Raw genomic sequence first — 15,725 nt, forward strand, 5'->3', positions numbered from 1 at the left:
GTTCAAATCCTGGTGCCAGAGAGAATTTTTCTCTGTTCCACTCTTCCATCATCATATGATGACGCAGAAATTCTGCATTGAAATATCATATGTACTTTGGTACATCGTAATATATTTAAAAAGTTGTTAAAGAAGTCCTTTTTCTTCCTGCTGATATACCTGATATGCTGTTAAGGGATCCTTTTTCTTCCTTGTGATATAGTACACATGTTAATACTGGTACTGATATGTTACTATATTCATTCAGGAAGGTCAAATGTTTAGGAATTTATAAGGCACAATAGGAAGATCCTTTATTAGGCCCATATTTACGCATGGGCCTCATGACCCGCGCCCAGGACAGCAAAATTTTGGGAAAAGAAAAAAATATTAAGTTGAAAAGAAATGCTCGATATTTCCTCCCTACTTCGTAAATGCCTGCTTTAGATAGCAGAATGTTCAGTTGTTACAGGTCACTTTTTTACTGACTATTAAATGTCTAAGATTTGCGTAAGTTAGTTGGTGGGGGGCACAACATTTTTTCGGGTCCATGTGCGTAGCACTACCTAAATACGGAGCTGTCCATAACTGTTCAATGTTTGTCGTTTATTGGAAAGATCTCATAATGATTATATCAGTTCCACAATAGATTTGAAGTTCGATAAAGAGATGTAATGACAGCTAGTAATGAAGATTCACTGCTAAATAAGAGACTTCCAGACCTACGAGATCATCTGAAAAGACAAGAACATAAGAAATGATGTCAGTTACAGACACGTAGGCAAGCTGTTGCACTTTATGAAGTATTTCTTCGAGCCAGCAGATGCACTGAATCCAGGAAAGGATTAAGCAGTTCTAAATGGCGAGATGCAATAACACTCCAAGAAAATTTAGAACCGGTCAGAGCACTGCATGGGCAGTGAGGACAACACCAGCTGCAGACTTTGCAGCGAGCCCGAAGCCTTCCATAAGTCCTTGGTTCCTGGAAGCATGGGAAGCTATCAGTAATACGTGGCATCACCAAATCTGAAGTAAAATTGCTGTCGCTTTTACTGAAGAAACCTGGAGGTCTATGAGCAAGTCCACTGTGTTGCAGAGGATGGAAGCTCGAGTACAATTGACATACCGTAATTGCAATCAATCTTACTGCGTGGTTTGGGATTGGCGTAAATCAGCCAGTAGAGGTAGATCAGGAGGCAAGGCATATTTATGAACTAACAGCCACTTATTTTAAAAGAGTTTATAATCTGAAAGAAATCACAGTAGTAGGACTTACGGTAGAGTACATACATACATATATACATACATACATATATATATATATATATATATATATATATATATATATATATATTTTCATTTCCTATTAAATGCTTTTAGTTACATTTTAAATATAAATGCACAGCATGTGATCAACAGTGCATGTCGTACCACTTCAAAGACAGCCCAGAGCAAACAATTTCACTTAGTGATTACTTTTGTTTTGTCTTGCACATTGTGCTCAAGAAATCATGTAAATATTTTTTATTGGGTTATTTTACGACGCTGTATCAACATCTAGGTTATTTAGCGTCTGAATGAAATGAAGGTGATAATGCTGATGAAATGAGTCCTGGGTCCAGCACCGAAAGTTAGCCAGCATTTGCTCGTATTGGGTTGAGGGTAAACCCTGGGAAAAACCTCAACCAGATAACTTGCCCCAACCGGGATTCGAACCTGGGCCACATGGTTTCGCAGCCAGACACCCTGACCGTTACTCCACAGGTGTGGACTCATGGAAATATGAACAGCACAGGGAAAAGGGTGATATCATCTAATTCAAACTATTAAGTGTTTTTGTTATAAAAACTGGTAAAGGAGAATTATGACAATGGATACGGTCACCCTTTCCTACTTTTTCATTAGGAACAGCAATAAATTTTGCAGTAATACACTGAATTAGATGATGACATCATCCCTACGAGAATTGTGAATTCGATTGTTTTCCCCTGTACTCTTCATATAATATAAATGTTGTTGTTGTTTCAATGCCTTGCATCTAGCAATGAAGCCATTAGCATTCATGCTCTCCAATACGTCTGGGCTACAGTGTCTTCTGCAGACAGTGCATTGCAGGTCTTCAAATGGCTCTTGTTCATCTCCTCTTGACACACTGGTGAATTTAGAATTTGTAGTTTATGTGTCCTGTAAGCAGCCTGCAGCTTTCCGTGGTGCTTGTGGGATTACTTCTGGGTTCAATATATATTACTTACTTACTGGCTTTTAAGGAACCCGGAGGTTTATTGCCGCCCTCACATAAGCCCGCCATTGGTCCCTATCCTGAGCAAGATTAATCCAGTCTCTACCATCATATCCCACCTCCCTCAAATCCATTTTAATATTATCTTCCCATCTACGTCTCGGCCTCCCCAAAGGTCTTTTTCCCTCCAGCCTCCCAACTAACACTCTATATGCATTTCTGGATTCGCCCATACGTGCTACATGTCCTGCCCATCTCAAACATCTGGATTTTATGTTCCTAATTATGTCAGGTGAAGAATACAATGCGTGCAGCTCTGCGTTCTGTAACTTTCTCCATTCTCCTGTAATTTCATCCCTCTTAGCCCCAAATATTTTCCTAAGAACTTTATTCTCAAATACCCTTAATCTCTGTTCCTCTCTCAAAGTGAGAGTCCAAGTTTTACAACCATACAGAAAAACCGGTAATATAACTTTCAGATTTTTTGACAGACGACTAGATGACAAAAGCTTCTCAACCGAATAATAACACGCATTTCCCATATTTATTCTACGTTTAATTTCCTCCCGAATGTCATTTATATTTGTTAATGTTGCTCCAAGATATTTGAATTTTTCCACCTCTTCGAAAGATAAATTTCCAATTTTTATAGTTCCATTTCGTACAATATTCTGGTCATGAGACATAATCATAAACTTAGTCTATTCGGGATTTACTTCCAACCCTATCTCTTTACTTGCTTCAACTAGAATTTCCGCGTTTTCCCTAATCGTTTGTGGATTTTCTCCTAGCATATTCACGTCATCCGCTTAGACAAGAAGCTGATGTAACCCATTCAACTCCAAACCCTGTCTATTATCCTAAACTTTCCTAATAGCATATTCTAGAGCGAAGTTAAAAAGTAAAGGTGATAGTGCATCTCCCTGCTTTAGCCCGCAGTGAATTGGAAAAGCATCAGATAGAAACTGGCCTATACGGACTCTGCTGTAAGTTTCACAAAGACACATTTTAATTAATCGAACTAGTTTCTTGGGAATACCAAATTTAATAAGAATATTATATAAAACTCTCTCTTAACCGAGTCATATATATATATATATATATATATATATATATATATATATATATATTATAAAAAAAATACAAAACGAACACTAGTACAGCATATAATAATACATCCTACATATGATACATTTATTACAAGAAATGGATTCGGAACATCTCAAAATCTGTGCTTCAGTGGCTGGTCATGATAATATCTTTGAAAAATATTGGAGTGCAAGAGGTCAAATGACTTCATTGTCAAATGCCTGGCATTAGAAAACAACAACAACAACATTTATTACCTGGCACTGCACATTAAATAATAATTACAGCAAGTGTAAGCCTGAAATAGGCTGCCTTTTTATTACTTGATCAAAGTCAGTGGAGACCTTATGTTCGGTTGACTGAAGGCTCTAGTTGGAGGATATAAAAGTGTTAATATTAATCAAGGAACTTATACCTTTGCTTTATTCTAACATTTGTACATTGCAAATTATTATAATTATATTAGTTGAGTTTTTTTTTACTTAACAATCTTGTACAAGTCTAAAATATAAAAGAAAATTTACACTGATGTGGGCGAACATTAATTTCTCCACTTTTGGGATATGTCACTTATTAATTAATTTATCATTGCAACTTGCCGCAGTATTTTAATGCATTGTAACTACCTATTGGATAAAGTTTACCTATCATATCCATCAGATCCACAATTGCATTTGGTCTTATCATGCGATTTGGAATATTTAGAGATTTATGAGGCTGAACAATAAACTCAGGCTCAGGCTCAGGTTCAGGCTCAGGCTGTGGACACGTCTGTGTTCCCATGGTGTGCAGCATATGACCAGATGGAGTTGTGCAGAAACTGTCAGACTTCGCTGGTGCCAGGCTGGAGACCTGCGCCTCTTCTTCAGAGTCTGTCTCAGGCACGGCTACTTCTATCCAGGCGTGCTGGCCTTCGCCTCGAACTAACGCACAGGGGAGTCCCACGCAGTCGGCCAGCACTTTGAACAGCATGGCTCGCTCAAGATGCTGTCCAACACGGACGTACCCCAGTGGAATGACATTGGTGCCAAGATCAAGCTGTTAGAAAAATCAACAGATGCTGGGGAGTAATACTTCTTATATGCCTTTACTATTTAATATGAAAAGGAGCATCTTTTGCGAACCTCTGGAAAAATAACTAAGGATAGAACTAGTGAGTGCTTTGTGTGAAGTGTGCCAAAAATATGTACATTACGACGAAGTAAAGAGAAACCACTAGAAGCAGTTGAAATGTGGATGTGGAGAAGAGTGGAGCGTGTGAAATGGATAGACAGTATAGTTTTAATCGATTAAAACAAATTTGATCGGTTAATCGGAATTTAAAATTAATTGTTTGCTTGATTCGATTAATCGATTGCATCAACAGTCCTCTATAAGTATTAACCTTCAGCTCGTTGAGGTGCAGCTCCTGCACGTGGTCGTGCCACTTGCCCATGCTGTCAGGCCCGCACATCTGCTCGCACACAAAGTTGGCCAGAACGCAAATCATGGTCTGCAGCGTTTTTGTCTCTGCTTGTCCACACTGAGCACTATGAGGAAAATTATGAAGTGAAAGAGACGTGGAGTTATTGATCACAAAGTACAGTAGAGGAGGCAAGAAGTGGCTAAATCACCAGTGGGTATGGTAGGAGAAAATAAGGTTTTCAGCCTGAACTGAATTTCAGTGTTTGGTAGATTGAAGGGTTCTCTGCAGCTTTTACGGCGACATTTGAATTTCAATTCAAATTACAGTTGAATTTTCTCAGTCTATTTTTTTATATTTTCATTATGTGAAATATTATCTATTGCAAATTTTAGTTTCTTGTAAGACATTTTAAATGTTACTGTTTAACATTCTTTGTCTTTGGCAACCTCACCGAGTTGAGGAAGATTGGATTATTATTATTAACCAAACTGAAACAAACTTTGTTTCTGATTTTCAATCCTTTCCCCTCTAGCGTAGCTCACATGCCAGGTCTTGCCTCTCGATCTGTAACTGAGTGGATAATGTCAGTAAGACGGTGCAATTTATAAAAATTCAACATGGAACAAGTACCCTACATCTGAAATTAAATATTATGGTAAGTCGTGATAATTAATGTATAATTATATACATTTAGTTTCTGTTTTCGTTCCGGAACATTAAATAACAACAGGCAAAAGTGAACAAGAATGAAACAATGATATTGTGGTAACCGGGAGTTTGTGCGCATCTGGGGAGAAAAGGAGGTGCGCGGAGTGAGGAGACGTGAGCTTCGGCAGACGCAAAGCAGAAGGAGCAAGGGAGGGGGGGAATATCTGTAAGTTTCGCAAAGCCACGCAAGCCAATTGTTATAGAAGCTACGCAACGCAGTACATTCGAGAACGTGTAATCTAATAAATAAAAAGGGGCAACAGCCAGCCAGTTAGTGAATCAGCAGAGAGCGAGCAAGGAAGCCAGCCTTCGAGACCGGGGTTCGACGTGAGGAGATCCACAACTGTGGCAGCGACCAGGCGAGGATCTGGGTTCGACGTGCAGTGAACTTGAGTGGGTTCGCAACTGTGGCAGCGTCCAGGCGAGTGCGGCGTATCCGGAAGTATTGGGTTCGACGTGCAGTGAACTGTACCTGTAAGGCTTGGGGTTCTATATACCGTGAACTTGAGTGAGTGAGCTAGAAGAACTAGCCAAGGCGAACAAAAACTGTGAACTGAGAACTGACAGTTTTGTTTTGTAAATAGTGCTTTGTGAACATCAGTTGAAATTAGGAGTACATTGTTGTTCCTCTCAATAATAAACGTGAATAGTCATTGTCACCGCCTATTAGTGCTCATTTAAACAATTATGTTTATGCGCATAATATGAAGCTTTGGCATCAAAATTTTTGGATTCGGACTCTAAATTATACTGGGAAGCTAGAAGGCAGATGGAGAACTTTCAAATGCCTGGGCAATAGATACTGCCACTGTCGCCGCTGCCACCACTGCCACTCCCGCCGCCACCGCCACCACCACCATCACCACCACGACTACCACTACCTATAGCAGCTTACTTACAATAGGTCAGCTTGGTCAAGTTTTGTCTGCAATTGCTCCAGATAGCAAGGCAAGTAAGGGTCAGGAACACATCTCCCATAGGCAGTAGCCAGCAGAGCTTCGTAATCATCTAGCTGCATGCTGTGGAAACTTGAGTGCTCAGCTGAAGCATTTTCTCGCTTTTTATTGCTGCGACTCTTCTTCCCTACAGAAAAATAACAATACGTACACATTGAAGATAACACAGCAAACTCAGCTGGTGGTGAGGTCTACTTCATTATGTCGTGCCTTCTCTAATTCACAATATCATATTTTAAATTTAATAATACAGTATCGATATTTTAATCAAATTTAACATTATTTGTCAATACTACTCTCTCTCTTCACATTTCTTTATTTACTGTACAAATTCTGCAAAGTTTTGTATCGTTCTTCCACGACTCACTGCCTGGCACATAACATCTCCAACTAACATATCACTGTGAATACATCATTATCTACATCCTCATTACACATTACATGCAGTAACTAACATGAATTCTGTTTTCTAAACAAATGTGCCAAATTACACGTTTTCTAAATAAATGAAACTGACTGTACAAGCCTTACATAGTTCAATTCTTTTGTGAGGATCTGTTGAACACTCCTCCTGTCCAAAACGATTCCCTCAGCCATTCAATCTTCATCTTTTCGAATCACATTACGCACTTTTTCAATGTTGCAATCAGTCACTGATGTGCAAAGACTGGTTTGAATGGTCACTGACATCGTCTTTCATACTTTCTCTACCCTCTGACAATCACTGATGCTGTAACCTTTCGTCAGCAGCTGGAACGTCTCTGTCATAGACTTTTTCACTTAAAAAAAATATTTTGATGCATTGCTCACTTTTCTGCCACAAACACGTCTCGATACAGATTGAGTCAAGTTGGAACTGTTACATGGCTCACTTTCGAGTTACTGGCATGCTGGCTTTAACTTCGTGAGTCATAACCATAACTCATGACAAGTTCATACTAATACTACTTCAATGTACACCCTTTAAAGGTAAGTGTTCACTACATCGTATAGCACGCATCGGACGAATCGGAAAAAGACTATCTTTGCTGTAATCGTTATGTAACCGCGTTCACTACATTGTATTGGACGCATCGCCTCTCGGCAAATCTGTCCATGTTTCTCGGATGGGCAACTTTTCCAATGCGTGCGATCATGGCCTTCTTTAATAAATCAATTTTAATTGGTCAACTGTTACTATTGTGTTGTGCCATGTTCAGTGTCGCTCCAAAATGGCAGACGGAAAACTTATTTCGCGTGTAGAAAATTGCGAAGAATTATATAATTTAAGGCATTCCCATTACAGTAATCAAGTCGTTTCTTGCAAATATATTACGTAACCAATATTTCTTTCGTTTCTTCCTCCACAATTAAGACGCATGAAGCGATTACAAATTCTTATTCGCTAACAGACGTAATTAATAGACCTAACCTCAACTCCTTTGCTTTCAGTAATGTCAATATCGTACGACGTCATGTTTTAAACAGCTGATAGGGGAATCCGATGAGGTGAAGCCATTACAGTGAACGCACTGCACTCAAAATATCCATTGCGTGCGATTCGTACGATATGATGTAGTGAACGCTTACCTTGACACGGAAATTGGTTGCTGTTCAGAGACTAGGTTCCACCTCGGAATAGCTAAGTAATCATCGTGTGCGCTGTCTTCATATGCTTGCATCTTACATAGAGCGATTCGAACCCCCATCTTTGGAACGAGAATAAAGAGCTCTATTGCTAAGCCATAAAGGTTTCGTTACACACGTGTCACTTCATCCTTTTCCCATGTGAACCTGAATGACAAGTTCACATTACAGGAGAGCGAGTGTCAGAAGGTGTACAACAAACATAAGACTTTAATATCATGAAATTAATTAAATACTGCACAGTTATTCCATCAGGAATCATTAAACGAACAGCAAACCACATATGTAATACGCTGATCCATAACCCCATTCAAATTCATACATACCGGTGAAACTGCTGCTGCTTGGTGCCACAGTTGCTGGTGGTTCTGAAGCAACTGCCTTGAAATTCACTACATAGATTGGTCGTATAGGGGAAACTCGATTTATTAAAAGCTGTTCCAGAATTGGAAATGGGCGCTCAACACGTCTCATAATGTAAAATCCATCATCAGTGATATCATTCTGTTCCAAACGTCCAATATAGGCAAATTTCATGGAGAGATTACTTTTGAAGAGAGCTTCAATGGCGGTTTCCCAAACAGGACATTTAAATCTTGTTCTTAGATGTTCTGCTTTCAACATCCTTAAAATATTATACATCTTGATTACACAACTTTTAACACTGTACCACTTCGGAATATGCATTATATGACTTTCTTGTGTTAAATTGTATCTTACCTGGTTTACATGTTTCGACCTATTATGGGTCATCCTCAGAACTGGTCATTGTTGGTCTTGGCGCCTCTTGTTTTGTTTCCTGTGGCGCCAAGACCAACAACGACCAGTTCTGAGGATGACCCATAATAGGTCGAAACATGTAAACCAGGTAAGATAGAATTTAACACAAGAAAGTCATATAATACATATTCCGAAATTAAAACATTAATTTGCAGATATTAATTTCCTATCTATTGATGATCACATTCCAATATCTTACAATTCACTTGAGGAAAACTTTGTAATTTTAAAGTTACTTCAAAATAAAAAAAATAATGTTTAATAGAAGAAAGTCCCATGAAGTTACCTTTCCAGTGCTCCTGCATACATCATTGCCTTCGCCAGCTTGTGGTCTCCAGCTGCGGCTTGGACCAGCGTGGCGGCAGCCTGCAGCAGAACCAGGCTGCTGCTCTGCAGACACTGCACGATGTGCGCCACTCCGCCTTGCGCAAGGAATCTGTCTTTCACCGCTTCCTCACAAATGATATTTGCCAAAGCATAGCACGACTGCACTTTGAGCTGCATACATCCCACACCGCAGTCCTTCAACACAACGCACAAAGCTGAGGAATTCCGGATTAATTTCCCCAACAAGTTGGCTTAAACGAAACCTTAACCAACTCGAACCTCACCATTCCTCCTTTAACCATCAAGCAGATTATCTGTTACACAAAACGGCGCGTTTTTAAAGTGGTATACAGTAATGGCTTACCTTACACTGTTCTTTGTTATTATCTGAATCACGCATAACTTTCGTTAATTTCTATGTCAAGTTTAAATAAAATACTTTTACTTCCTCTAGATCAGGCCTGCACAAGGTTTGCGCTCTCCAAGCCGGCTCACAGCTCATGAGCGGAATGCAGATATTAGCTGCGCTTTGTATAAGGGTGGACTGCAAGAAGGGGTGATCTCGTACAAAATGTACACAAGAGGAAGTACTATTACGAGTGTTTATGAAATAAATTCCCGTTCAGTGTTTGGAAAACTATCTTGGACTATTATTAATTAATAAAGAAATATTTATCTTACAGAAATAATAGAAATTCTATAGCTACTTAAATGTACAATATCATTTGTTATATTTTTATTTATCAGTACATCAAAACGAGGTTTTATGCTGTTGGCAGCTGAAAGGAACAGTAGCCTACTGATCGTAATGAAACATCAGTTACAGATGTTCGATGTCTGCCTTTATTAAAGTTGATTATAGAAAACAGTTGCTCACAAATATAAATGTTGAGCCAAACATAGCAATCATTTTCACAGCCAGCCTGTGTAGTCGTGGATATTATTGCTAATGTTTAGTCTTGTAAAACTCAACCAGGCTAGTAGTATTATTCAAACGGTCTTTAGCCCTTAGGTCACATTGAAGATCAATAAGTTCGAGCTGTAAATAGTTAAATGTTAAATGTTATGTTCCGTCTTTTAGATTCCTCCATACTGTACTGTAGCAGTAGGTAAGCAACGTGAAACAGTTACTGAGAATAGGCCTACACACTGCACTCCACTAGATAGCTGAGTGGTCGTTTCCCTCTCCTCTACCCATAGCAAGTCTATGTCATTCTGACGTATCTTCCTCTCCGTTTCGGCGAGCGGTAAACACCGCTCTCCCACTCCGAAGGAGTGCGTGCGCTCGTTGAGCGCTGTTTGTGCAGGCCTGCTCTAGATCATTATAAAAATTTAACTTACTCATTAGTAAGAATCGATGTAAAAAGGAAATTAATTACGGGAAAGTACAGAAAAAAGAAACCAACTTTCTAAAACATCTTAAATTGTGCCAGACAGATTCCAGTCCATTAAAATTGTTAATATGGATTAACAATTAACCATTCACTATATCCTGTCCACTGAAATGGATAATCAAGGTTGTATTGTACATACATACAAAAATACTGTATACACATATATGACTTAGTTTTAACAATGCGTAAAATTTCATTTTTATACCTGAAAGCAGCAAAGCAAAGATTCAACTAAAGAAGATTCCAACATCTTAGCTCGAATACTTTCATGTGAAGACATATGTTTCAGGCTCGTTACAAGTGAAACTGCCATTTCTAACGGTATTTTTCCGAGTGGCAACTGCAACAGACACTCAAGACATTCCTGAAAAAAATGAATTCCAAATGTCAAAGACACCTCAGGTTTCAAGATATTAAGATACAGGACTAGACATAACTTAACAGTCTCTTAATGTAACTGATAATATTTATTAAATTTCTGTGACAAACTACGAAATACTCTTATTCTTCCTATCATATTCGAATTTTACCCATGTTTATGAAAGATGTAATCTACGTACATCAACACACAAACTTCTCTGTAACATGTGAACACATCAACAACAGTGTCATCATTATACCAGGTACAGTCTTTGATGGAAGTGACGAGACTGAGCTATCACATGACACTGTGTTTTTCTTCTTATTATTATTCTTCCTCGATAAGGGTGTAGACATCTACTAAACACTTAGGACTGTTCCATAAATTGGAAATCAACCCAGGAGCCGGGTGAATGTGGTACTGACCTCTCACCTGTCTTTCCTCTCAAGCATGGCCTGGCAGAACCGCTTGTCCAGTTTCAGCAGTTCACTGAGGGCTTGTGCACTCACCTGTCTTTTCCTCTCAAGCACGGCCTGGCAGAACCGCTTGTCCAGTTTCAGCAGCTCACTGAGGGCTTGTGATGCAATCAACCTTGTTTCCATGGGCTGCGCCTCATTCTTTATTATCGATACTATATCTCTGACAGGATTTTCTTCCACAATCACATCGCGGCACTCTTTATACACTGCCATAAGTCGCAATCCTTGGCAAGCTGCTCCTTGAAACCCTGCGTGTTCCTCCTCTCTCAGCAATGCACACAGCTGTTCTTCCATTCGAACTTCATGAAGAATCTGCAGAGAATAAAGCATAGATTAAATAGTGTAACTTAAATACAGTGAAATGTTTTGAAAGTTACTTTTGCCTTCAGGGCTTCATTTGTTGTAGTTCAAAGTTGTTTGCAATACCTCCTTTGCTAAAGATCCCACCCAATGAGTAGAACAGCATTCCCACTCCTTTTTTTGTATTTCATATACGTCATTAACTTGGAAGGAGTCCACTCGACATAGGAATAACTTCTTAATAATTCCCCACTCCTTCAGAACGACCCTAAACAAAAGACTGTGTGTACATACATTCACTCTTACTTTATTAGTGTTTGTTCTTTCAATTTCTCACTTCTATCACGAGTATTCATAAGAATCTGCATAGCTGTAACTGGAGTTATTTTACTGCTTCAGTAATGAATTAGATTACCGTGTACAGGAAACTGTACAAACTGTGGATATATTAAAACACAGAAAAGTTTTATAAAGAAATGAAAAGGGCTTCAGCATTCCTCAAAAGAAAGAAACTTTATCAATGAACGACAACCCATTAAATGCCATTCATACAGAACACTGTTTGGCTCTCATGGACGAGGTTAAAAATGTGAAATAGATGAACCAGTTTCTAAGGCTCTGGCTATACAGACAACTGAGACAAGATGCCCACTTAAGCAGTGAGACTGAAGCCGGATGGTCTATGGCAAGTCTATGGCGAGTCCTTGGCATCAACCCCTTTGATTTGATTACCTGGTTGGGTTTTTCCGAGATTTTCCCCAACCAAAAGGCAAATGCCGGGTAATATTTTGGCGAATCCTCGGACCTCACCTCATCTCACTACATCTCGCCAAAATATTGTAAAATATTGCACAAAATTGTAAAAATTGTAGAAAATTACTAAATTGTAGAAAATTACTATAGTGTAAAACTATAAAAATTTGTAAAAATTGTAACTGTAATATTGTAAAATTTTGACTTGTTCCACATCTTAAAGCTTCATTGCTCATGTAAGATCTATGGAATAAAATAAATCAATGAATGAATGAAATGTTACAAATTTATATAGATGCATCCCTTACATCAGATTCAGGAGGAGCAGGATTTTTCATTTTACCATTCTGTAGAAGAACATACAACAAATTTGAAAGAAGTTACTGCTACTTATATACCTTTCCAAAACGTCTTTTATGGATTAAATAAATTACATAATGCTGTCATATCAGATTCAAGGACAGCCATACAAGCTATAATTTCACAAAAATATACAAAAGGGGCTAAAATTCAGGACTGTGAGAAAATGATCTATTACCTAACTACCATACAGAACAAAATTTGTTCACACTGGATTCCTTCCCATTACGATAGGAAGGGAAATGAGACAACAGACTCTTTGGCTAAGAAAAGCACTGAAATTTTACAATCATCTAATAATGGATCTCATTTTATTCTGTAAAACAACTAATCAAAAGTAAATTCAGATCTGTCCAAAAACAGCAAAATTCGGATGGAGCATAAAATTAAACTTAGGAAATTTGATTGACTAATCCTCCAAGGGCCACGTAAATCTGCTGTTGTGATGTTCAGGTTGCATACAACAAAATGTTCACAATCTTCCTGTTAATCCACTCATGCTGTATAGTCAAGTCAGAATCTGGGATGACATTGCATCACTTTCCTACTAACCTTGATAAGAAATATGTTGTTGTTGTTTTCTAATGCCAGGCGTTTGACAATAAAGTCATTTGACCTCTTGCACTCCAATATTTTTCAAAGATATTATCATGACCAGCCACTGAAGCACAGATTTTGAGGTGTTCCGAATCCATTTCTTGTTGCTAAGAAATATTGCCTTGTGGGCAGGGTTGCCAGGTATCCTGATTTAGGGGCAATTCTCTTGATTTCCCTGGTGGAATTCTGATCGAAGTCAGTCAGGATTGGTAAAATCTCGATTTTACAGATATCAGAGCATATTTAAATAAATTCACTTGCATTTCCAATTCTCCAATATTTTGATTTATACATATATGGGATCGATCATTGTAAAAGAGGTAACCCAGCTGACAATCATAAGGCAATGCTACTCGAAACACAATATGTACTTCTCCGAGTTCTATTGCAGTGTTGGCTAACCTGTTTCAATACTTAGTCACTTGCATTCAGTGGCAAAAAAAAAGTTAGCATATTTTATGTTAATGACAGATATACTTGTGTTTCATAGTTTAGTGAACTATTTTTAAACTTGGATTCATCATCAGATATTTAAATTACTGCAGGGCTGGTTCCGAAAAAAGAAATAAAAGTTATTAAGTAAATTTAATAGTGAATGTTAAAACATATTCGTGGTTAATAAAAGGAAACAGCGATTACATTGTTCACTGTATTGTGTGCCCTTCGTATTGCAGTGTTTCTTACGGAGGTGATAACGTCATTAAGAAGCACGGGAACAGTGCAAAACATAGACACTCGAAAACTCAGAACAAAGTAAACTGTTATTGTACCTCTCATAGCAGTGTAGGACAAGAAAAGTTCAAAGCTCCTGAAGCTTAATTTGTGTATCAGCAGCCATAGTTATGTTTCTGTATACTGTTCAGCAATTTATTCCTACAGTTATTTCCGGATTCGAACATTTTTGCGAAATATGTGGACACACGAAAATGATAAAATCTTAAGTTAGCTTCTGATATCGTGATTTCGTCCAGAAAAAACCTGGCCACTCTACTTGTAGCCATCATGCTCACTCACCTCGCAACCTTCCTGGAGTCGAGAGATTTTGACCACAACAGCGAGAGCGGCCCCGCTCAGTTCCGGATCAAGGATCTCCGCCATGTATGAGCAGAGTCTGTTCACAGATCCTGATGAGCACAGGTACCGCACAAACTGATCAGCCTCCGAACACTTATTCAGAACCGCCAGAATCATGTGGTGCACATCTTTCCATTCCAAGACCTGTACAGTTTACGAACACTATATTATACACAAATTTTCCATGGTTATTTTATTATTACTAGCTGCACCAACAGCAGTGGTACTAGCAGTGTCATAAACTTACTTACTCACAAGGAACCCGGAGGTTCATTGCCGCCCTCACATAAGCCCGCCATCGGTCCCTATCGTGAGCAAGATTAATCCATTCTCTATCATATCCCACCTCCCTCAAATCCATTTTAATATTATCTTCCCATCTACGTCTCGGCCTCCCTAAAAGACTTTTTCCCTCCGGCCTCCCAACTAATACTCTATATGCATTTCTGGATTCGCCCATACGTGCTACATGTCCTGTCCAGCTCAAACATTTGGATTTAATGTTCCTAATTATGTTAGGTGAAGAATACAATGCATGCAGTTCTGTGTTGTGTAACTTTCTCCATTCCCCTGTAACTTCATCCCTCTTAGCCCCTTAATCTCTGTTCCTCTCTCAAAGTGAGAGTCCAAGTTCCACAACCATACAGAACAACCGGTAATATAACTGTTTTATAAATTCTAACTTTCAGATTTTTCGACAGCAGACTGGATGACAAAAGTTTCTCAACCGAATAATAACGGACATTTCCCATATTTATTTTTCGTTTAATTTCTTCTCGAGTATAATTGATATTTGTTACTGTTGCTCCATATTTGAATTTTTCCACCTTTTCAAGGAATAAATTTCTAATTTTTATATTTCCATTTCGTACTATGTTCTGATCACGAGACATAATCATATACTTTCTTTTTTGGGGTTTACTTCCAAACCTGAGTTTTCTCTAATCGTTTGTGGATTTTCTTCTAACATATTCACGTCATCTGTATAGACAAGCAGAAGCAACTGATGTAATCCGTTCAGTTCCAAACCCTCTTGGTTTCCTAACTTTCCTAATGGTATATTCTAGAACAAAGTTAAAAAGTAAAGGCGATAGTGCATCTCCCTGCTTTAGCCCGCAGTGAATTGGAAAAGCATCAGATAGAAAGTGGCCTATACAGACTCTGCTGTACATTTCATTGAGACACATTTTAATATTGAACTAGTTTCTTGGGAATACCAAATTCAATAAGATAATATATAAAACTTCCCTCTTAACTGAGTCATATGCCTTTTTGAAATCTACGAATAACTGACGTAC

The 15,725-nt window shown here is 38.5% G+C and overlaps 1 protein-coding gene and 1 long non-coding RNA gene across 8 annotated transcripts in view; one reads left to right on the plus strand and one right to left on the minus strand.

The window, feature by feature from the left end:
- Window positions 1-15,725, plus strand: part of LOC138696994 (uncharacterized) — a 164,614-nt gene that overhangs the window by 51,186 nt on the left and 97,703 nt on the right. The window lies entirely within an intron of this gene.
- Window positions 1,333-15,725, minus strand: part of LOC138696990 (armadillo repeat-containing protein 3) — a 35,144-nt gene continuing 20,751 nt past the window's right edge. For 5 of the 7 annotated variants that reach the window (XM_069822562.1, XM_069822561.1, XM_069822563.1 and 2 more), the window contains 8 exons: window positions 14,368-14,571; window positions 11,374-11,655; window positions 10,709-10,867; window positions 9,069-9,304; window positions 8,329-8,627; window positions 6,320-6,503; window positions 4,692-4,836; window positions 1,333-4,345 (listed from right to left, as the gene is read on the minus strand). In XM_069822562.1, coding sequence (XP_069678663.1) covers window positions 3,893-4,345; window positions 4,692-4,836; window positions 6,320-6,503; window positions 8,329-8,627; window positions 9,069-9,304; window positions 10,709-10,867; window positions 11,374-11,655; window positions 14,368-14,571 — 1,962 coding nt within the window. In that variant the 3' untranslated portion in view covers window positions 1,333-3,892. The remainder of the gene's footprint in view (window positions 4,346-4,691; window positions 4,837-6,319; window positions 6,504-8,328; window positions 8,628-9,068; window positions 9,305-10,708; window positions 10,868-11,373; window positions 11,656-14,367; window positions 14,572-15,725) is intronic. The other 2 variants (XM_069822568.1, XM_069822567.1) reach the window with 2 other exon arrangements.

Source organism: Periplaneta americana, chromosome 3 (genome assembly GCF_040183065.1).
Source record: "Periplaneta americana isolate PAMFEO1 chromosome 3, P.americana_PAMFEO1_priV1, whole genome shotgun sequence".
NCBI lineage: Eukaryota > Metazoa > Arthropoda > Insecta > Blattodea > Blattidae > Periplaneta > Periplaneta americana.